Here is a 23,495-nt window from a genome sequence, read left to right on the forward strand (position 1 = left end):
ACTGAAAGTCTCCTTCAGACTGTCTGACAAGCGATCTAACTCCTTTTGACGCTCACCTTTGTCCTGAAATCTGTCTATGATAGTCTTTAAAACGAAACACACGACTTCAGTAATTTTATCGTCACAGGATAGCAACAAAGCAGCTTTTAGTCCTTCACTGTTCAACTCCACTCCACAGTACATTTCTTCACAAAATTTACCATCTGCAAAAAGTGAATTGGACAGTTAGTCTTGATCAATTCAATAAAAGCTAAAAAGAAATAGCGATCATGACATGCAACTGAACGGAGCAATCAACTTACCGGATGCTCTTGATACTGGTGATTTAACTAGCAGCATTTGTCCCATGTCCGGTCTGTACTCATTCTTATAATTATATCTGTAGCCGGGGCCATCGACCCATCCATCCAAAAGGCGTGCAATATCCCATGACTCAAGGATTTGCTTTTGCTTAATCGTTTCCAAATTCATTTTCACTTCATCCACAGAAGCGAAACGCCAGTCGTTAGATATAAATAGTTCCGCGTTTCCTTTTTTAGCTTTTTGAATTCCATGGGTATTGTGAAAAAAAAATCGCAAAAATCCAGAACTCAATCAAGGGGTGTGTGCCTTCCATTATTTTGAACGAATTTATGGAGAAAAACGGAGTGGAAAAAGACCAGCTTTTACCAAGTCAAACCTCTAATTACATCTTAAAGTGGACCAAAGATCCACGTGCAAAGAGAACTCCGATTCGCCGTGATGAGTTGGGAAATGCGTGGACCGCCCAAAGCGCTTTCTTAAAAAAAAATATAATACTCTTATTTTAATTTTAATTTTAATTTTTGTTTTTAATAAATATAATAATTTTTTAATCTTAAAAAAAAAGTGTGTATATTTTCAAGTAATAGTTGTTAATTAAATTTTAATAATATAACATTTTTCCAACCAAGGTCACAAGCTTTTCCCACTAGTACTATGACAATTGAAGCATCCATTTAATTATTGAAACCAATTCCCATTGCTTAAGATAAATAAATGTGAATTGACCAATAGATAAGGACATTATATACTAGATTTGTTCACATTACTCAAAGATCTAATCCTAGAATTAAGATTAGTAGAAATATCTAATTGTCCCAAATCTAACTGTTGTAAAACTAGATTATAAAAGAAACAAAAAGAATGACATTCACAAAGCACTTGGGCAACAATGTTTTACTTTTAGCTTGAGTATGAAGCCTTTTGACTGGTATACCCTAGCCTTAAATAATTGATATTTTCTTTGTACCCAAATTTTTCAGAGGATTAAGTAGGACCTATATTTTAGGCAACTAACATAAAAGAGGCTAAAATAGGAGGTCAACCCATGCTAGCTAAAAATTAATAAATAGATCTTGCAACATGAACAAAATTTTGATTTCAAATGTGTCGCCACATACTCAACATGCTTGCAAAAACAAGCAAACTCAAAGAAATAGTGAGAAACACATTTCTCACTAAACCCACAAAGAACACATTTGGAAGTTCCTTGAAAACCTCTTTTTCATATGTTGCCCCAACAAAGAAAGTTATTATGGCTAAGAATCCATATAAAAGGTTGCACTTTGGTCAACAATAAGAATTATATATTTCTTTCCACCAGGGAAAAATCTCATATCTATTTATTTCATGTTGTAAGAGCTAATATCCATGTTACATTATATAAACTCCCTTTCAATCACAGTCTCATATATGGGCATCAACTACTTCTTAAGGAAAGAACTGTCCATCTATGAAAATAGACCAAAGTGAATTCCGATCATTTAGATCACCCCCTACTAGTCAATTACTCAAATCCTTCAAAAAGTAAATATTAGTTTTGCCAATGAATTTAGAAGACTTGAAATAAAAACATTAGACCAACTAGATCTTGAGAAAACCTTACTCAAGTCTAGAAGATGACAAAATAAAATAAAAATTGGAGGATAAAGGTTCAAAGAGTATATCAAAAGAACCATTACTTTAAAAATGGGCAATCTAATAATGTCCCTATTAAGAAAGAGATGCACTCCCTTTTTTATAGTATTTCAAATCATACATCCTTTAACAGTTAAATAAATGTATAGAACCTCATTAGATACAATACCACCTATATATTTATGAGAAAAAAATTTATCCTATAGTTAAATTTATTTTTAACAGAATCTCAATAAATGTTTTCTTAATAAAGCTTAGCTAATAAACTTTGAAATCCCAAATCTAAGACCACCATATTTTAAGTCCTACAAATATGATCATAACTCATAATACTATACAAATAATGTAGGTTCCTTTTCTCAAAATGAGATTGGGGAGTGATGGCAGGAATGGTGTGGTGAGGATCCAAGGAAGTCTAGTAAGGACAATGCGACGAGCCCTCTTCTATTTGTGACTGGAGTTCAGGACCTAGGGAAAGTGTAGCCTTCAAAATGATTTTGTGTGGAATTGTTTGTCATTTTTTTTAAGATTTAGGAGGATGGAGCTTATTGAGGGGTGGGTGGGTCCTTCTTTGTCTACTCTTTGTCTCCTTTGAAGGTTATCAATGGAGGCACTTTTGGGGACTGATCTCCTTTTTCCTTGTTATTTGCTAATCCTCCCCAAGGGAGCTGCAATGATCTTTTCAACAGTGGAAAGTTTATGCCTATAGATGGTGTGTCTATTGAGAGATCCAAGAATGATACATGTGTCAATATTAAGGACTCCTCCCTTAATTGCACCTTGGCTAAAGTGGAGAATGCCTTGGTGGGGAAGTTCAGATGTAGGCACCCAAAGATTTCCTCTATTAAAAAATGGGTTGTAGTGAGATGGGCCATTAAAGAAAGTGTGTGAGTTTCAACATTCCCTAGAAGTATGTTTTCTTTCTAATTATCACATAAGGAGGACAGTGTTCTTATCCTCTCTTCTAGCCCTTGGTTTTTTGGTAAGCAACAAATTCTTCTTTGAAAGTGGTGTCCTAGATTTAAGACGAATACCCATTTGGCTGGTGCTACTATGACTTGGGTTTGTTTCGTAGGACCACCTTTAGAGTTTTGGGATGAGGAGATTATCGTTGGTCTAGTTAATTCATTTGGGAAGTTTAACTCTCTTTATTATATTACTAAACAAAGGTCCAAACTGATCTATGCATACTTTTTTCTGGGCATTGTTCCTGGCATGATGTTGCACGTCTCCATTTACCTCAAACTCTTGTCTTGGTGCTTAGTCTCAACAGTTGGAGTGTGAAAAATCTACTCTCTTCTATCGGCTTTTCTCATTGAAAAATCTTATGTTTTGCAGAGGTGTGCCATGGCTTTATTCTTCATTAGTCAATGTCAACTCACATTTCCCGTCGAGTATGTGATTGATTTTTCAATTCAAATAAGTAAAGTGTAACCAAGTAAGAGATTAGTATAAGAATACAAAAAGGTGGGTGTACATCAACACGACATCCTATCTGAACCATTTATTTACAAAAAGCATAAGAAAGGGATTCACAAGTTACATAACAAAATTGATGCATAACTCGTTTATAAAACTTGAGAAATAATAGTCATTATTGTTAATGTAGCATACATTTTCAACTTTACGAATTCCAAATGTTGAATAAATAAGAAATGAGACAATAAATTGATTGTTTCAAATTAAATATTTAAATATTAAATTTTACTTGTTAGAAAAACATTTATTTGCTAAGGTAAAAATTGAAGTTCAAAATTGCATTCAACCTCACTTACTAATCAACAATACATACCAACATACATTGAGCTGAGGTATTGTTATTTTGTCTAGTGGTTTACTAACCAACAAACTAAAATAGAATGCTATACATAGACAAAACCATCTGAAAATACTTGAGAACCTATAACTACACAAACCTCTAGCAAGCTTCTTGATCTTAGATTCAATAAGTACAAGCAATGACTAAATGGAAAAGTTAAAAGAAGGATTACTAATTTATGTACTTTTATTGCACAATCTCAGTTCAATCTCCCTTGCCTGCAATGACATCATTCTGTAGTCAGTATCTACCAATCCTTCAACTCTTGAATTTGAATCCCATCAAGATCTCGATCGCAATTTTTAAAAGAAACAACTACCTGCTATTCAAATCCCATCAAGATTAGGATCCCAAATTTTAAAAGAAACAACTATTTTCTATTCAAGAAGTATCATGGAAATGATTTAGGGGAAAGAGGAGATATAGCAATTGAGTATTCTAATTTTGCATTTTAAAATATTTGTAAGTGATAATCTTGAATCATTTTAAATTTTTACAGTAATTTATTTGGTAAGGTCCATGCTTATAATTAATGTTTCGGGTTCATATCATCTACTATGATACCACATCAACATATGTTTTATTGAGGTGTTAAAAAAGACCCCCAAAACGTAGACCAAGAATTGTACATTAATTTTCATGCAAAATAGCTGATACGTGTTATGACCATGAGCTTAACTTTTATATTTATGATGGCATATAAATGTACCTTGAGAATGGGTTTATTCTTCATTAATCAATGTCAACTCACATTTTTCGTATAGTATATGATTATTTTAATATTTTTCAATCCAAATAAGAAAAAGTGCAATCAAGTAAGAGATTAGTAGAAGAATTCAAAAAGGTGGGTGTACATCAACAAGGCATCTTGTCTGAAACATTTATTTACAAAAAGCATAAGAAAATTATTCAAAAGTTACAGAACAAAACTGATGCATAACTCATTAGTAAAACTCTAGAAACAATAATCATTAGTGTTACTACAAAGACTACCTAAGCATACAAACAAGGGTAGGGTGCTCAGAAAGGGAGCTCACAAGAAACTACATTTCAAAATAATTTTAATTTCACCATCATTTCTCGCATCCATGGTGTTTGAATCCCCATGACAAATGGAATATTTTCCACATTGTTTGGTATTTTATAGTAGAAAAAATTATCTTTCCCCTTTACATGCCACAAGCTTACACTTTTTGCATCATCTTCATTTTTTTGAGATCGAAGGGAGTGTACTCTTTTCCATGCATTCAGCACATCTTTTCTCAACAAACATGTGTCCCTCTTATTCATCAATTTAGTCAAACAATGATCTAAGTAGTGTTGCTCACATATTGTGTCAATCCCCACACCCATTAGTAATAAGGTTTCAATATACGATTTACACTCATTTGATAATCTTGGTGCAAAATTGCTTCTTGGACCACTAGAAGGATCATCCTTTCCATGACAAAATTCACCATTAGCATCACAATGGGTAAATTCATTGTATGTAATAATAGCAACATTTGGTCTACCATACATAACCCTGACAAGAAAATGAGTTACAATTAATGAACAAATTGGATCACATTTCAATAGAAAATAACTAAGTTTCAAGAATATCATGTTTCATATATATCAATGAACAAATTGGATCGAATATCAAGTTTCATATATATCAAAATGAACAATAATCATGTACATATATCAAAAAATGGCATAGATGCCAAATCAATAATAGTTACAAAAATGTGGCATGTGCCATGTCTGTCAAAGTCGATATATACATATACAAATGTCGAATATATAAAAAATTGGCCCTTCAATGACCACAACTATAACTATATGTCTCTATTCATATATATGACTGTGGCGGATCATCAAAATCGAGCCTCTTCGAAGCAGTACATGGCTGCAAAAGGACAATTCAAATGTCTAATCAGATATATTTTCTCAATATAACATCAAAATAACTAAATACTGAACTCTAAATTGTTTGAAGTTCAAATGTTGATTACCTCATCTTTGTCTTCTACAATTCGGTGAGGCTGAGGATCCATGGGATGTCCTGTAGGAGGCTATAACTGGTAAAACAACATTAATACATGTTAATGACATATATGTCAAATAACACATAATAACTAAAAATGAATAGACTAAAAAACTAAAGCATATCAGAGCCTCAAATGGATGTGTTGTGGTCATAGAAGGCGAAGTCATAGATGAATCAATTATGACCATTTCCTATATCCATGGTAAGTGATCAAAAAAGAGTTAACTAGACGGTTTCAACTCCGTTGTGCACTTAGTGAAAAGAAGTTGATCTAAGACAAACATACCTTTTGCCTTGGTCGTGTTGGATCCCATAATATACATGTAGGACTTCTACTGAAATGGAATGGTAGAATAATAGTAGGAAGTTTGCAAGGGGCCTGTAATAGTTTAAAGACAATCCTACAAGTTAATAACCCAAAGTTGTTGACAAACTAGATAAAACAAATATTTTTAACATATATTGAAAAAATGCACACCGAAACCTCGTATAGTTCTCCTATAACCTTAGGAGGCCTTGTTGAATCTGATACAGCTATTACCATTTCCTGTATGAAAAATGATAATGTATGATATAGACATAAAAGGATTTAGTTATTTTGAACAAGCAAGAATGCAATCCAAAGTGAATATGAAGATATCACCTCTTCCCTCTGTTGAAACTCATCGACATCAGGTGCATTCATTAATTTCATAAACCCCATATGTTTCTGTATATAGAACAAATAAATTAAGTGCATTTATCAATATCTACATATACATGTTTAATCATAATACATTTCAACAATTGAATTTAAATTGTAGTGAATTACCTTCTATCGTTTGGGTGTCCGAGAGGATATCTTTTTCTACCTTGGAGTGCTAGAGGATGGCTTTCTCACATGAGATGTCCTCGAGGCAGGTGGGGTAAACTAATGGAAAAAAATTAACATAAGGGAAAAGAGCATGTATTTAATATATCACTTAAGTAAAAAATATATAAATCTAAATGGTACCGCATAGCTATCTTGGCCAAAGTCAATGGCTAAAAGCGTGATATCATCAAGTTGGGACATCTCAGCCACTGATAAGCCCTACAAAATATCAAGTAATGATACATATAATTAACAAAATATATTTTGAATCCAATGTATTATTATATTTTTAACAAATTTACAAATCTTTACCTCTGGTGGCGAAACTACTCGTGACCGTGGAGTCAACTGAACAGTATGTGGTGTACTCCCACCACCTGTTGCACCCTGCTATGCATTTAATTTATATGTCACTTTAAATTGTTCTAAAAATAAAAATTCATTTCTTGTTATGAGTTTCAGTCACTTGATTGATAACATGTCATAAATAGAATTAAATGCACCTGTGTCTGATAGAGAGGGTAAAACATATTGAGAAGTTCATCGGTGAGGGCCATATCCTCTGCAGTGGAAGCATGGCATCTACTCCCGCAACATGTACATTAATGAGATGTCCCACCATCCTCGTCCGCATCAGTGTCTACACCAGAACATACACCCTGGCAGGTGGGGCACATATGCTGAATGGGCTGGCTCATGCCAAATGATGCATGAGGTGCTACTGATGAAGGAGGTGCCACCGAGGAAGGAGGTGCTGCTGATGAAGGAGGTGTCACTGATGAAGGAGGTGCTGTAGGTGCTGGTACATCCTCTGCTCTGACCAATTGTGTCCCATGCTAAACAATGACATCAGTCAATGATGCAGCTACCTGAAGAGTCTGTAATTCCATAGACTCGTTCAAGGATATAGGGACAGTGACATGAACTATGGGTTTAGGAGTTGTACACCTCCTATGTTGTGGATCTACCACCCTATGGGCCCCAGGTCTATCCTGCATAGAGCCTCTCCCTCTACCCTGAAATTGTCGGATGTCAAAGTAATTCAGCTTCTCACTGAGGATAAACTCACAATACAACTTTCTCAAAAAATATAGAGGCACCTCCCAATTATTGCAAGGTGGTTGGTCAAAGACCATATACCACCTATCCCAAAAAGCATCTTTCAACCTAGCATGAACACACCAATGTATAGGAAACCAAGTTGTATTTAGTTCTAGGTTGTTACTGGTAACAGGATTGGTGAAAAGAGCACATATGTCAGCTTTAACTATGCCCTTTTTCTTCACTTGATCATATGACAACCCATCCGCATAAAATGCTCGACATCTATCCCTCCATGAACCCCATTTTGTAACCTCCCTAGATACCTCATTTGCACTACTAGCCATTGTTTCTAGTGTTCTAGCAAGGGTTGAGTGGTGCTCAAGCTTAGAGGTCCTCAACCTATTCACCAAAATAGAAATTTGGGCACTATTTTGTCTAAGTCGATTGATGAGATCCTCTTGTGTGGCATCTACATGATCTAATGGAGGACGTGGGGGGTTTCGAGGTGGTGGTGGTTGTTGAGGAGTAGCATTTTTAGGATTTTGAGGGTTTTCTTGTTTCTCTTGTGCAATGTTAATAGGGTTTCTTGTTTCTCTTGTGCAATGTTAATAGGGTTTTCTTGTGTTGCTTGTGCAGGAGGAGGTCTTTGTTGTCTATTTCATTTTTCGGGATTGCTTGAAGAATTTGACATCAAATTAATAAAAACAAAACTTAAATCAATTAAAAAACCCTAATTTAATTAAAATGCAAAGAAAAATAATCAAACAAATCAAATCTTACCTGTTTGATGGGGTGCCATTGTTGAAAATTGCTTTTGATGACGGGAAAATAAAAAATTGTTGCAAACCCGTGCGGGTTCGATGCTCTTTTTCGCTTCTCCTTGCTGTTGTTTTGGTATTGAAAATGGCCAAAACCCATGGCCTAAACAAAAGAAATATGTTTCTCAAAACCCGTACAGGTTTTGAGAAACTTTAAATTTTTTTATTTAAAAAAATGTTCCTCAAAACCCGTACGGGTTTTGGGGAACTTTTGGTTTTTTTAATTGTTTTTTATCTGGGCTTGGTAAGGCTCAGTGTTAGCAAGCCTAGCACATTTTTGAAATTTAGAACTCGTATGGGTTATGAAAATTTTTGTTTTTTTTTGGCATGTGGCAACTTTTCTGTTCACCATCTTGGTGCACTTACCCAGGCTCAGATGTAATCTGTACTTTGAAGATGTTTCCAATTTATTATAATTTCTTCAATTGAGTTTCCTATATGTAGAGGGATGATTCAGATTGGTTTGTAAAGAAGCAATTCACTCCAACAAAAAATTTCAAAACTGTTGTCATCTTGTAAAGGTAAAGATTTATGTTGTGATTAGACATTTACAATTTCTGGTACCTTTCTTTTCATCCATTTACCTAATTTACATTGGTCAGAGTATGTATATAGCTGTGCTGAATGAAGCATAGTTAGGTTTGCTAATTCTGATGGTCGTTTCATGTAGTTGGAGATGTAAGAAATTGAGGTTTGTGATCCTTCGTCACAATTAGCTATGTGTTGGAAGATTCTTTTGCCAACATTGAGTGTTACAAATTGGTGTGTGCAAGATATCAATGGGAGTTTAAGCAGCATGTGACAAGTTTCTTGTGTGCTAATGTCCCTATCACCAACAATTCCCATCAAGAGTATTTGGTATGCTAACAGGATTGTATCTTCTAAATTTGTTGATCCAACTATGCATTTGAGCATATCAGTATAACTTTCTGACTTGTGTTTAGTTTTGGATGCGTATTTTGAGATATATTGTAGAACTGCTTTTTTGGAGTAGATAGGTTGACAGTCAACATTAGCCCTCCATATGGCAAGCATTGTTGGGTTGTGTATATTTAGATGATTGTCATTCCTTGTTGGCTTGTATGATGGGTTATTGTTGTGGTCTAATATGAATGAGGATTCATGTTGTTCAAGACAAGGAGCTTTGTACCGACATTCAAGTGTTGAGTTTTTTTTTCTCAAGCAGGTATACTCTGAACACTTTGTATGCCACTGAACAACATTGAGCAATTCAGTATAATCAGTGGAAGGATCAGACCTGGATATGATCTCTATATCTGCAAGACATGGATTTGAAATTGTGGGCCTATATTGCCTGTTCAAGCAAGCCTTTTAGTACGTGGATTCCATGTTGTGATGTACTAGTCAATGAAGTGTTTAACTAATTGGATACTTGCATGATCTGACCAATCAAGGTTATCAATATTTGGTTCTTCTGGTAACCAAAGAAAGCCATGTATATGGGCAGATCCTCGGTGTTGCCATTCATATTTGTACCAGTGGTCAGTGGCTTTCAATTTGAAATCTTAAGTGCAAGTATAAAGCTGTAATATGTGGATTATTGACTAAATTTTCAATAAATTGTTTTCTGTTGTTGTGTACAGTAGTTGACTTTGTTTTTGGCAATAACATATGCAAGTCTGGCCATTTTGTATCAACTGAGCTTAAGGTAAAGAACAATGTAGATGCACCTAACTGTTCTATCATTGTTGTAAGGTCTCATCGGGATTTGCTCCAAAATGCTCATGTACCACGCAACAAGGCTGCATATCGCATGATATGATTTGGTAATTCATTTGAGGGTGTATTTTAAAATTATTCTTTTAGGCCATGAAGATTGTGTGTAAGACTATCTTCTAGATTAGTCTTAATGAACACAATCTTAATTAATTACAATCAATTCTATTATGATTGTAATCCTAATTAATGTTTTAAATTATAATTATTCTAAATATTTTAATTAAATAATTTTCCATTTAGGTTAGGCAATTATAATTAATAATTTTAGGGTTAGAAAATATAGTGAACAACCATCACCAACATTATTTATAATTCTAAAATCATATATTGATGAAATGAATGGAACATGTGCTGATGCACATGAAAAAAAAATTATTTGACATAAGCAATGCTCTATTGGTAGTAACAAAACCTAGCATAAATGTTTATCTCTCTATCTCCCTATCTTTATCTCTCCCTCTACTCCTCTCTATCTCTCTATCTTTTGTCTATGTCTTTCTCTTTTGCTCAATCTTCATGATCTCTACCTCTATCTTCCTCACTCCTCTATCTCTACCCACGTATCCCTCTCGCTATCCATCCATCTCTCTCTCTCTCTCTCTCTCTCTCTCTCTCTCTCTCTCTCTCTCTCTCTCTCTCTCCTATTACAAACACAAAACAAGATCATAGGTTTGAAACATTCATGTCTAGGTTCCTATTAGTGTATGTATAGTTGTTTTGAAGCTATCAAAGCTATCAGTTCTCTATTGAGATCTTTGTTGCACTAACAACATTTTTTTGATGACCTACAAACTGACCTTAAATGTTACATAAATGTATGCAAAAAAAACATAGAATTTTTTTCCTTAATTAACCTTCCAAACCTGTTCAGCATACCCATTACACACCAAGATGCAATTGATACAATTGATAGATTCAAAAAAAAAAGTTATGATATAATTATGTACTCTGGAAAATTTCTGTCCAACAGGACGGTGAATAGGTAAAAGTCTGCATCTAATTATATACAAAACAAGCACTTCATTAATTCGATTGCAACGAGAAAAATAATTGTGTCCTCTCAAAAGGATTCGAATTTCCACACTCTGTGGAAAAGGATGAGAAACCGGTAGGCAATGGCTACGCAGGGGACAAAACGCCCCCCCCATGCCATGACGCCAGTCCAATCAAACTATCATGTCAGAAGTTCTGCCCCAAAAATTAGTACTGTCCTGTTGTGTCCATTTATTTTAATATGTTATTAATTTATTATATATATATTTAAAATTTACAATAAGTAATATAATAAATTAATAGTTGATTATATATTTAGATTTTTTAATAATAAGTTATATGTTTTTTTGTTTTTTTTAATTTCTATTTATTTTAATAGAAATCATATTATAATATTTATAATATGTAATTGATGATTTTAAGATATATGTATTATATAGAAATTTTAATAATATTATTTTTTAATTATTTACATACATATAAATAGGTAAATAATAGTTTATTTTTAACTGAAATATTTTTAACTAAGTTATACATATTAAAGTTAAAAAATATTATCAAATTTACTAAAACTAAAAAATAAAAGTAATTAACAAAGTTTCTTAGGTTAAAATATTATAGTAAAGTAATTAAGTTACACATATTTAAGGCAAAAAATATCAACTAAAAATATGTGTAACTAATATACAAATTTAACATATATATTAAAAAAAATATTACTATAACTTAATAATAAAATTAAAATATGTGTAAGGAATGTAAAATTTTAACATCCATAATATATAACTAATTAAATGATTTTAACATATGTAAGTTAAAATTAATGATTAGTTACACATATTTAAGTTAAAACAAAAATCAAAAAATTAATTAAAAGTAAAAAAAAAAGTAACTAAATTACTTAGTTAAAAATATCTACTTAATTACTTTTATTTTTAACTTAGTTAATATGTGTAACTTAGTTACTTACTTACATATTTTTAACTAAGTAACTTAGTTACTTTTATTTTTACTTTTAGTTAATTTTTTGATTTTTTTTTAAACTTAAATATGTGTAACTAATCATTAATTTTAACATATCACTTAATTAGTTATATATTATGGATGTTAAAATTTTACATTACTTACACATATTTTAATTTTATTTTTAGGTTATATTAATATTTGTTTTTAATATATATGTTAAATTTGTATATTAGTTACACATATTTTTACTTAATTACACATATTTTTACTTTTATTTTTAAATGAAAAAATATAAAAAATATGTGAAGTTAATATTTTTATCTTAAACATTTTTAGCTAAGTAGCTTAGTTACTTTTATTTTTACTTTTAGTAAAAAAAATTTGATATTTTTTAACTTAAATATGTGTAACTTAATTACTTTACTATAACATTTTTCACTAAGAAACTTAGTTAATTACTTTTATTTTTTAGTTTTAGTAAATTTGATAATATTTTTTAACTTAAATATGTATAACTTAGTTAAAAATATTTCAGTTAAAAATAAACTATTATTTACCTATTTATATGTATGTAAATAATTAAAAAATAATATTATTAAAATTTCTATATAATACATATATCTTAAAATCATGAATTACATATTATAAATATTATAATATGATTTTTATTAAAATAAATAGAAATAATAATAATAAAAAAACATATAACTTATTATTAAAAAATCTAAATATATAATCAACTATTAATTTATTATATTACTTATTGTAAATTTTAAATATATATATATAATAAATTAATAACATGTTAAAATAAATGGACATGACAGGACAGTACTAATTTTTGGGGCAGAACTTCTGACATGATAGTTTGATTGGACTGGCGTCATGGCATGGGGGCAGGGTAGGCATGGCATGGGCAATGGCTATGCAGCAGACAAAATGGCCCACCCATGCCATGCCTTCCCTTTTCCATGCCCCCATACCATACGACCCCCATCCCTTCAAACGGTCCAATCAAATGTACATCACCATACTGGGCTATGCACAGGGGAATAAGTCTTGATGAGCATTAAAATTTTATTTTTATTATTAACCTTTAATGTTTTAAGTTATATTGTTTTAAGTTTTACTCGTTTAACTTTTTTTATTGTTTATGTTTTAATGTTTTATTTATTTTTTCTTTTTATTGTTTTATTTTTATTAAATTATTATTTTAATAATATGTTATATATTTAAGTTTTTTATTTTTATTTATTTTAATATAATTGTATTATAATATATAATTATGTGATTTTAATATATATGTAAATTTTAATATCATTATTTTATATTTTTTTAAAATACATTAGATAAAAATAGTTTAATTTTAAAATTATATATTTATTTTTTTAATAATAAGTCATATGTTTAATTTTTAATGTTAATTTGTATTTATTTATTTTAATGTTTATTATGAACTAAAACATCCATAATATTTAGTTCATAATAAATATTAAAATAAATAAATACAAATTAACATTAAAAATTAAACATATGACTTATTATTAAAAAAATAAATATATAATTTAAAAATTAAACTATTTTTATCTAATGTATTTTAAAAAGTTATAAAATAATGATATTAAAATTTACATATATATTAAAATCACATAATTATATATTATAATACAATTGTATTAAAATAAATAAAAATAAAAAACTTAAATATATAACATATTATTAAAATAATAATTTAATAAAAATAAAACAATAAAAAGAAAAAAATAAATAAAACATTAAAACATAAACAATAAAAAAAGTTAAACGAGTAAAACTTAAAACAATATAACTTAAAACATTAAAGGTTAATAATAAAAATAAAATTTTAATGCTCATCAAGACTTATTCCCCTACACATAGCCTAGTACGATGATGTACGTTTGATTGGACCGTTTGAAGGGATGGGGGTTGTATGGTATGGAGGCATGGAAAAGGGAAGGCATGGAATGGGCGGGCCATTTTGTCCGCTGCATAGCCATTGCCCATGGCATGGGGGGGGGCGTTTTGTCCCCTGCGTAGCCATTGCCAAAATGGTAGGGGTCACCTTTTGCTAGAGCAGGACAAAGGTATGTGATTCATGAGCATGTGCGGCAGTTAATGCAGTCTCTATCATTTCTACTCCACCTCAAGAATACAAGTTTACAGTGGCCCGCTCATTAATTTATCTTGTCATATAGCTTTTTTTGCCAATATATATTGAAAGACAAAACAAAACAGTGGTCATACAGCAATAAAGATAAAGCATTGATATCTTTTGGCTAAGGGCTAAAATTTAAGAGGTACCTCTCAGCGAAAAGGACGCCAGGTAGTGAAGGGTTTTCTTAGAATTATTGACCAATGAATAGGTACTTCATTAATGCGATGACAACGAGAAAAAAAAATTGTCCTCTCAAAACAAATTTCCACAGTTCGTCGAAAACAAAGAGAAAACCGAAGGTGTTGCCCTTCACTGCCTAGTGCAGGACAATGATACATAATCTATGGGCATGTGAGAGAAATTGATGCAGTCTTTACCATTTCTATTCAACCTAAAGAATACCAGTTTTCAGTGGCCACACGACTGAAAAGATAAGCATTAAGATCTCTTGGTTGGGAACCAAAATTAAAGGGATAGGCTTATTTGTATTGATTAAAAAAAATTAGTAGGCTTATTTAAAAGATAGGGATAGATATAAAGGGTGATAGGAAGAGATATAAAAAGAGATACAAGAAGAGATAGATATAGAGGAGAGAAGTTGAATGAGAATTTAGAGAAACTATTTCAATATTGATGGGTGCTAATATGTTTTTATTTCTTTTTATTAGACTATTGGATATATCTAATAGTTATCTAAGGGATATAATGAACATGTTCTTTATCAATGTAGACACTTTAAGATATTCATATCTAAACATCACTTATAATAGTATGCATATTTTCTATTAAGTAGTTAAACAAATTAAAAGATTTATTTAGTTATTTGTTTGTTTAATAAATCATACATTTATTATTCCTCACACTCCCTTTCTACATAATTTAGTAAATTTTATTTATTGCATCCCTTTTTTTGGTTACAACACTTCAATATTTTAATTAATCATTAAATAAACAATTGCACACAAAACCTATAAGATTTTTTTACAGAATTTCCTTTTTCTCCACTCTTAATGTAACAATTTCTTAAACAACTCAATCTTAATTTTTGATCTTTAGGTATACAAATTATAAATAACCCTTTAATAATTCATTTTCAAATGAAAAATTTGTAAGGGATGATTCAAGAGCAACCATAATTCATTCTTCATTTTGACAACAATCTTTAGAACACATATTTTTTAGCACAATAAAATCCACGAAATAAAATTTCATAATTTATTTCATTTAATTTTAAAAAAAATATTTTTTAACTAAAATATTAATGAATATGAAATTTTATATTTCAAATATTTTAATCTTACCTTTGATTCAATTTTTTTACACATTTTTGCCACTGTCAATTAGATATACCAATGTCCCAAAAAGTAATCTTTCATTGAATATTTTCGTTTGAGATTAAATTGTAGGGTACAAGGGTACAATTCATTGGTTTTAGTTTTACATAGCATTGCATCCATTTTCTAGTAACACCATTGCCTTGCAAACTAGGTGCTTTTGGCCTAGTGATTTCCATTACAATTTTTTGGGTAATTCTTAACCATCCACTAACCCTTTTCTTGGTTCTTTTTAGAAGAATTTAAATCTTTGATTATTTTATGTCATTTTCTAACATGTTAGTTAGAAATTAGTTCACTTTTCTTGTAGGTTTTCACTATAAATTTAACTCAAATTGTATTCATTGTGTGCATTTTACAAAATGATGTTTCTAACTTGCTTTCATAGTTTCTGTAGAATTAAGTTATTTGGGTTAATTGTCTATAGAATACTTTTACCATTTCTTCACATTTAATCGCTTATTTTGATCATCTACAATATATTTCTATCTTTTGTTTAAGAAAAAAAAAGTCGAAAAATCTTATTTTTGAAATTAAGATTATCTTTAGAAATATTAATATTTTTTTTTTGGAAAATATTAGTGAAAGACTATCTTTAAAGTATTAGATTAGTTGCACATTTTTTATGCTTTAATGGAAACAAAAATCTATTTGTTTTCTATTGAGGAGTCCTAAGTGTGTGTGCTCTCTCTCCTCTCACTCAACCATCTTTTGGATATTAAAAACTCTTTCTCTATCTCTTTCATTACATTATTCTAAAAATATAAGTTGAAATAGCCTAGATGGGTAGCAAAGTTGGCTTGGACTGTGCTCTCGAGTTTGACTTTGAGGCCCAGAATCACCTGATGTACCTATCTTCTGACCAACTTGATACATCCCTAGGTATTAGTCCCAGCTCAAGCTCACCCTTTCCTAAACCCCAACTTGGCAGCATGTAAGCCCAAGGTAAGGTAGGTTGGAGGCTAGGCTTGGGTCACAGGGATACCTTTAGTTATAAAAAAAATAAAAAAATCAATCTAACATCCATCTCCAAAATTAAACTCAAGCTTGGAATCAAGATCTTTGATTAATAGATATCCTTCAATATCATCTTGCTAATAACATAGCCTAACTTAACTATAGAAGTCTAAAGTAATCATTATCAAAATTTGATCAATTTTTAACCAATCCGTACTAGAAAATATAGCTTACATTAAGTAAATAAATTTTTTTTATTCACTAAATCAATCAAGATCTTTAAATTTGGCTTCACTTCCAAATCAATTTCATATAAATAATTTTTTCTTATATAATCATTAAATTCTAATCATATTCATCAACATTTGAAACTAGACTAATTTCATTTGAAATAATAACTCTTATTTAATCATATCCCAAAGTTTCCCTTTAAGTAAATCCACATCATCATACCAAATAATTTCTTCACTCCATGTCCTATATAGAAATATCCCAAGTAAAGAAAAATATGAATCCTACCATCTAGAATCTCTTGAATCTATTTTAAAAAATATTCCATAATATGGATCTTCTAATCCCAACAATCTATGTGATACTAAAGGTCTTTTAAGACAACCTAAATATTCACCATTACTTGAGGACTTTTTAAATGCTGGAATAACTCATGACACAATGGATTGTCCTATTGAAAAATACAAAGATCAATTATGAGAATGTCCATATTTAATGGTCCAAGTTCCCTTATATTTTTCTAGGATAAAGCTTCACCAAATCGTCTACCAAGATTTATCACATCTAACTCTTTGGGGATATCCAATTGAATCAACCTATGATCATGTTATTATCACAACAAAAATCAAGTGAGTGGTGATGTGTTGTTAACACACCCTCTTAATTACCATTCTTACACATGTCAACAAGACCAATTTCTTCCTTCTATCCTTAGGAATTGGTGTGATGCATATCAAATTAATCAATAAAACCCATCATCACCTAATGTTTCATGTCAAAAAGGTTAGCAAAAACAATCCTTGTCACAATCTACATATATTACAATTTCATTTCAAATATCCCATCAACATCACCATTTTTCATCAAATCCACCCTAATCCTAATGTCCACCTATATTAAATCTAATATATTTTCTTCCTCTATTGCTAATTTCTCAAACTATTCTAGCTCAATTTATAGTTCCCCTGTACATATCTTATCACTTAAATTCATGTCACTTCTAACAATATTATCCAACCAGTTCTTATAAAATAATACTTCCACAATTCACATTATATTAATCAAACCATCAATTAACATCCCCATCTTCAAATCATGTTCACTTGATCATTTAAAAACCCTCACATTTTGAATCTATCTAGTATATACCTTCTATTCTAACGCTTGGAATGAATTGCTATAATCAATGGTTGAAGGCGATGAATGTTTTTTTAATGGGTTATATAAAGTGGGGCTACGAGTCCATGCAAATAATACATTGAGTTCATAGACCTTTCTCCTTATCATTTTGACTATAATGTCATGATGATATATTTTCTTGCAATCTTTAAAAAATATAAATTTAATAAGTAAAAAGGAAAATGAGAGACCCTTGCAATCATGTCAAATAAGTTTTAGAACTTGGAAATAAATTTCCTATAGTAGTTTGTACTTGTTGAGACTTCTCTCTCAAAGTTTAGGAGGCCAATAACTAGAATGGTTCTTACACCTACCCCTTAGATCTATCACTTCACCAGTTGACTTGGAAAGTAATTTTGTTGCACTCTATTCTTATAATCTTGAGCATGAGCTTATAATGGTAAAACTATGTAACACTAAGAAGAAAAATGGTGAGAGATATTTTTAACTATTTTAAATTATGGACAAGTCTCACAAGTCATGTTTCTTGGTCTATCCTTGAGAAAAAAACCCACAAATACTTTTATTTAAAGTCACAAATAAGAAATGGAGTACAATATTCAAGTCTATCCTATCCCTGCATTAGATAAGATATGAAAATAATCAATCCAATGATAATTCTATGACTTAATATAAAAGGAAAAATCTAGGTAGAGATGTATATATCAACTCTTTGAACATTCAAATGATACAATAATCTAATGAATATAAAATTTTACAAAATATCCAACAATCCAACAACATCATTATCCAACAACATTAAGTAAAATAAAAATCTTATACAAAATGTGAGTACATATCTTTATGGGATGTCATATAGGTTATGTTTCAATAACTAGTGCAAGAAAACATGATAATATTTCCTACCATTTGATAAAAATAAACCCAAGTCTACATGGTATAAATATAACGAATATTGTGAATAATCACCATATTGAAGATGACTCCACAAGTAAGAGCATTGAACTCAAGAACTATATCTAGGATGGTATAGATCATGATGATATTAAAATCAAAGTTAACCCAACTTTCTCATTGAATGACTCATTAGGTATATATTGAAATCTATTTTGTAAAGTTGACCAATCACACAATAATCATACCTAAAAATCATTAGTCTAAAACTCTCAAGGTTTTATTAAGAACATATCAAAGAGGTAAATACACATGTTTTTACTATTAAAATTAAATCCTCTAATTGTATCATTACCATAAGGTGTGTTAAGGTTACTATCCAAGGGGCCCTTTCATCCCCATCCTCTATAGAAAGCACCTAATATAACCTCCTAGAATGGAAAACATAGCATAAATATCAATCTTTGAGTTACCCCAAAAATCCCTTTTTTATTATACATATAATTAACCATACCTTGCGAGAACCTTGAGTAGATAATGGAATCAACCCTAGTTAATTTCAAGACCTTCTAGATCATCTTCTTCAACCTATCAATTTTCTTTCAACAAAAAGGGTATTCCTTTTATTGACCCATCTCACACATTTGTGATTGTGGCTATTTTTCTCCCATGAACTTTTGTGATTCTGATTGTGTTGCTCCCATGCACTATTCTTGATTTGACGAGGAATAAGTCTTTCCTTGATGTATAAAATGTTTCTCCAAAAATGTTTGTGATGTTGTCACACATTGTTTAGTACTTTAGTAGTCTAAGATTATTACCTTTGGTCTAACCCATGCCATTGAGTCAATGGTACAAAATAATATGTAATGCAGTATTCTTACATTGTTCATGCAATGCCCTTATCATGATGCAATACATTAATAAAATTTCTTAACACTTCTTTTATCTACAAAATGATATAGGTTTCTTTCTTTTTATACAATACTAATTATTTCATGGTTTTTGTTGACTAGCTAGAAAAATTTAGTTACAATGAGAGGAATGAGCCTTATATTTAAATTTTATATTTGAAATTTCTAAGATCAATTCCACAATTTATTAAATTAAGTTGAATATGTTTTGAATTCTACAAATTTGTTTTGAGGTGAATGCATAAAATAGAAACCTTGATTAACTGGTAAATAAATGTAAAGATATAATAGATTTAAGATTATATTATTTATGTTCTCACAAAATAAATTATTTTATATAATAAATGTCAAGAAGCATTCTACTAAGGTAGCAAGGGGCATAATGTATTGGTCTGTGTTAATGTTAATAAAAAATCCCACCTTTTAATTTCAATTTGACAACCATTTGCATGTCAAAAGATTAATATTAATTCTAAACATAATATTTTAAAAATAAACACCACATAAAAACAAAGATATGCCCTCATCAAAATTATATGTTTTATATCCATATAAAATTAAAAAATATACAATTTGAAAAATTAATAACCATTTCATAATTACAATGTATAGAAATTATTTGTTTAATTTTTAGTAAACATTAAGAATAATTAATTCGGTTAAAAAATATATTTTTCAGTTTTTTATTTTAAATCGTGAGAAGTTTAAAATTTAAAAATAGAATTTTAAATGTAAAAAATCAAATTTCAAAATTAGAATAAAAAACTTGTATTAGAGAAAAAAGAAATGCCTCAAAGAAATACTTTTAAGTTTCAATCCATATCTCTCCTTTAGATAAATGTATTGAAGATATGTATACTAGAAATTATTACTTTAAAAAAAATCCTATAATAATCATATCAATTAATGTTTAACAATCTTTTATCTTTAAGAAAAATACAAATTTTAAAAACTGTAAGCCTAATTATTTTTAATTATATTTTACTTAAAAACGTAAACTTAATTATTTCTAGTTATATTTTATTCTATTATTATCATACTTTCAAATATATGATATTTTACATATGTAGTAATCATATCTAATATTAAGGGGTGACCTATGTAATACAAGAGTTAAAACATTTGCTTGGTGAAATCTAAGTTAGATCAGTATGCCAAAGTGAGCTTTAAATGTTTTCATCTAAATTTTTAATAAAAAAAAGAGATAAATAGAAATATTTTTTTATTTAGTAGAATAGTTATTGTTTAAGAATTGTAAATGAACTTTTTCAGATTTTACAGATTTTTTCTTCTTTTTATCTGATTTCAATGTTTTTTAAATTTTAACTAATAATTATTATTAATTTTATTTAAATATACAATTTAACATGATTATATTTATTGGTCATCATTCCACAAATTACTGAACATTAACTTTTAACCAAAATAAACTAACAAAAAGCCACCTGTAAATGGGTTTAGACACTTTGGATCATTTAAAGATATTAGAGGTTTGACTTGGTAAAAGCTAGCCTTCTATCGACTGCATTCATCTCTATAAATTAGTTCAAAATAATGTCAAGGCATGCACCCCTTCATTGAGTTGTGCGTTTGTTTGAGATTTCGCTTTTGATATATTTCCAAAGCTGTTCCCATGGAATTCAAAAGGCAGAAAAGAAATCCGGAGCTATTTATATCAAAGAAGTGGCGTGAGTGGCGTTTGGCTTCTGTGGATGAAGTGAGAATGAATATTGAGAAGATTAAGAATGAGGAAATCCTTAAATCGTGGGACATTGTACGCCTTTTGGATGGATGGGTGGATGGCCCTGGCTACAGATATAATTCTAAGAATGAATACAGAGCCAACATGGGAGAAATGTTGCTGGTCAAAACAAATGTATCAAGACCATCCGGTAAGTTGATTGCTCTATACTGGTCCACGCCATCACTGCTATCTCTTTTTAGCTTTAGAATTGAACAAGACTAATTGTATGATTCACTTTCTGCAGACAATATATTCAATGAAAAAATATACTCTGGGTTGGAGTTGAAGAGTGAAGGACTGAAAGCTGCTTTATTGCTCTCTTGTGACGACAAAATTACTGAAGTCATGTGCTTTGTTCTAATGAGTATCATAAAATGTTTTAAGGAGCCTAAACTGCGTCAAGAAGAGTTAGATGGTTTGACGAAAAGCCTGAATGAGACTTTCAATCAGCGTAGAACGGTATTGCACTACGCTGCCGATCAGCCGCACAACAGTGAACATGCAATTTGCGTTGCACAATTGCTTCTAAAAAATTTTGAATTTGGAAAAGAGTTGATAAAATCTGCTGATAAATACGGGAGGACTGCTCTTCATTTTTGACTTCTCCGTGGCCACATCCAACTCTGCACTTTTCTAATGGAGGAGTGCGGTTTGAAAGTTAATGATAAAGATCAAAACGGTGAGAATATACTGCACTTTGTGGTAAATAGCAATAAAAATAACATACTACCAACATTACTGCGAGTGAAGGAGGTGCAGAGCCTAATTGCTTCGGAGGACGCCAAGGGTAAGACTCCGTTGCATAAGGCAGCGGCTAACGGTAATACAGATATAATGAAAAATTTAATATGGGGACTAGAAGCAAACTCTGAAGGATATATTCGTCGGGCCGATTTGTTTGGGCAAACGGCGCTTCACGAAGCGGCAAGTAGAGGTCACCAAGAAGCCGTTAAGTACCTTTTGCAAAATGGATCGAAGCCTCTCTTAGAGCGAAACTCTGAAGGCAAAACTGCACTGCACTATTCTGTGCAGCTTGCAGACCAGAAAGCGGCCATAGAGATGGGTAGGATTCTGCTGGATCATTACAGATCTGGGGAAGAGAAACTACTGCTTCTGTGGGCGGCTGCTACTGGTATCGGCACAGCAGAACAAAGTGCAGAATCGTCACCAGAGGTGCGAAGTTTTCTCAAGCGGCAAAGCGACAAAGAAAAAAAAGCAAAAAGCTCAAGTGACCTGCTGGTTAGTGCGATTAAACTGGAGTACGAGGCGTTGGCATGGGAACTTATCAATAGAGGTGCCAATACTAGTCAATTAGACAACTACACCAAGGGTAGTTTGGCAGAAGATCAACGAAAGCGAGTCAAGAAGTGTATGCTTTCTTCACAGACCATTCTTCTCCATCCGCTCATAAATTTATGTTTATTGAATTTCCTGCCTCCTTTTATTGAATTGTGTCTCAAATTCTAGCACCAAACTATGAATTTTCCTATGGAGAAACTATTAGATAATTTATAATCTAGTAAAGTACGACTCCATGTTCCTCAATGCCTGTGGTTTACAGAATCATATTGAATAGTTTAAAGATTTTTTTTAATAGAAATATATCAGCATATATGGATGTAGGCATATTACAAGTGATTCAAATAGACGTTCATGGGTTTTAATCTTGATAGATGACATTTTACATCTGATACCATCATCTCACCAATTGTACCAACCAATTAAACTACAACCTCAATCATATAGCTCCTGTTCATTTAGAAAAAAACAAATGTTATTTGCGAATCTGCGAGAGGTAGTGTGCAAAATCATAGTTGAAGAGTAGACTTACAAATTAAAACCTCTGTTATTATCCTTAAACCCGTAGTCGTGCTCTGTCACTTGGAATGCTAGTATTCACAC

General features: G+C 30.9%; 2 protein-coding genes across 2 annotated transcripts; both read left to right on the forward strand.

Moving 5' to 3' along the window:
* The first annotated feature begins 21,432 nt into the window (after nt 1-21,432).
* Nucleotides 21,433-22,193, forward strand: LOC131874749 (uncharacterized). Its single transcript, XM_059218660.1, has 2 exons — nt 21,433-21,741; nt 21,838-22,193. Exons 1-2 carry the CDS (start codon nt 21,483-21,485, stop codon nt 22,191-22,193), a joined length of 615 nt encoding a protein of 204 aa, XP_059074643.1. The 5' UTR covers nt 21,433-21,482.
* Nucleotides 22,194-22,229: 36 nt separating this feature from the next.
* On the forward strand, nt 22,230-23,060 carry LOC131874976 (uncharacterized). Its single transcript, XM_059218960.1, has one exon. The coding sequence runs from the start codon at nt 22,230-22,232 to the stop codon at nt 23,058-23,060; it is 831 nt and encodes a 276-aa protein (XP_059074943.1).
* Nucleotides 23,061-23,495: the final 435 nt, after the last annotated feature.

Source organism: Cryptomeria japonica, chromosome 4 (assembly GCF_030272615.1).
Source record: "Cryptomeria japonica chromosome 4, Sugi_1.0, whole genome shotgun sequence".
NCBI lineage: Eukaryota > Viridiplantae > Streptophyta > Pinopsida > Cupressales > Cupressaceae > Cryptomeria > Cryptomeria japonica.

Coding starts and splice junctions, on each gene's coding strand:
- LOC131874749 (XM_059218660.1), top strand. CDS start 21,483: ATGGAATTCAAAAGGCAGAAAAGAAATCCGGAGCTATTTATATCAAAG. Junction 21,742..21,837: donor AAATGTATCAAGACCATCCG/GTAAGTTGATTG, acceptor CACTTTCTGCAG/ACAATATATTCAATGAAAAA.
- LOC131874976 (XM_059218960.1), top strand. CDS start 22,230: ATGGAGGAGTGCGGTTTGAAAGTTAATGATAAAGATCAAAACGGTGAG.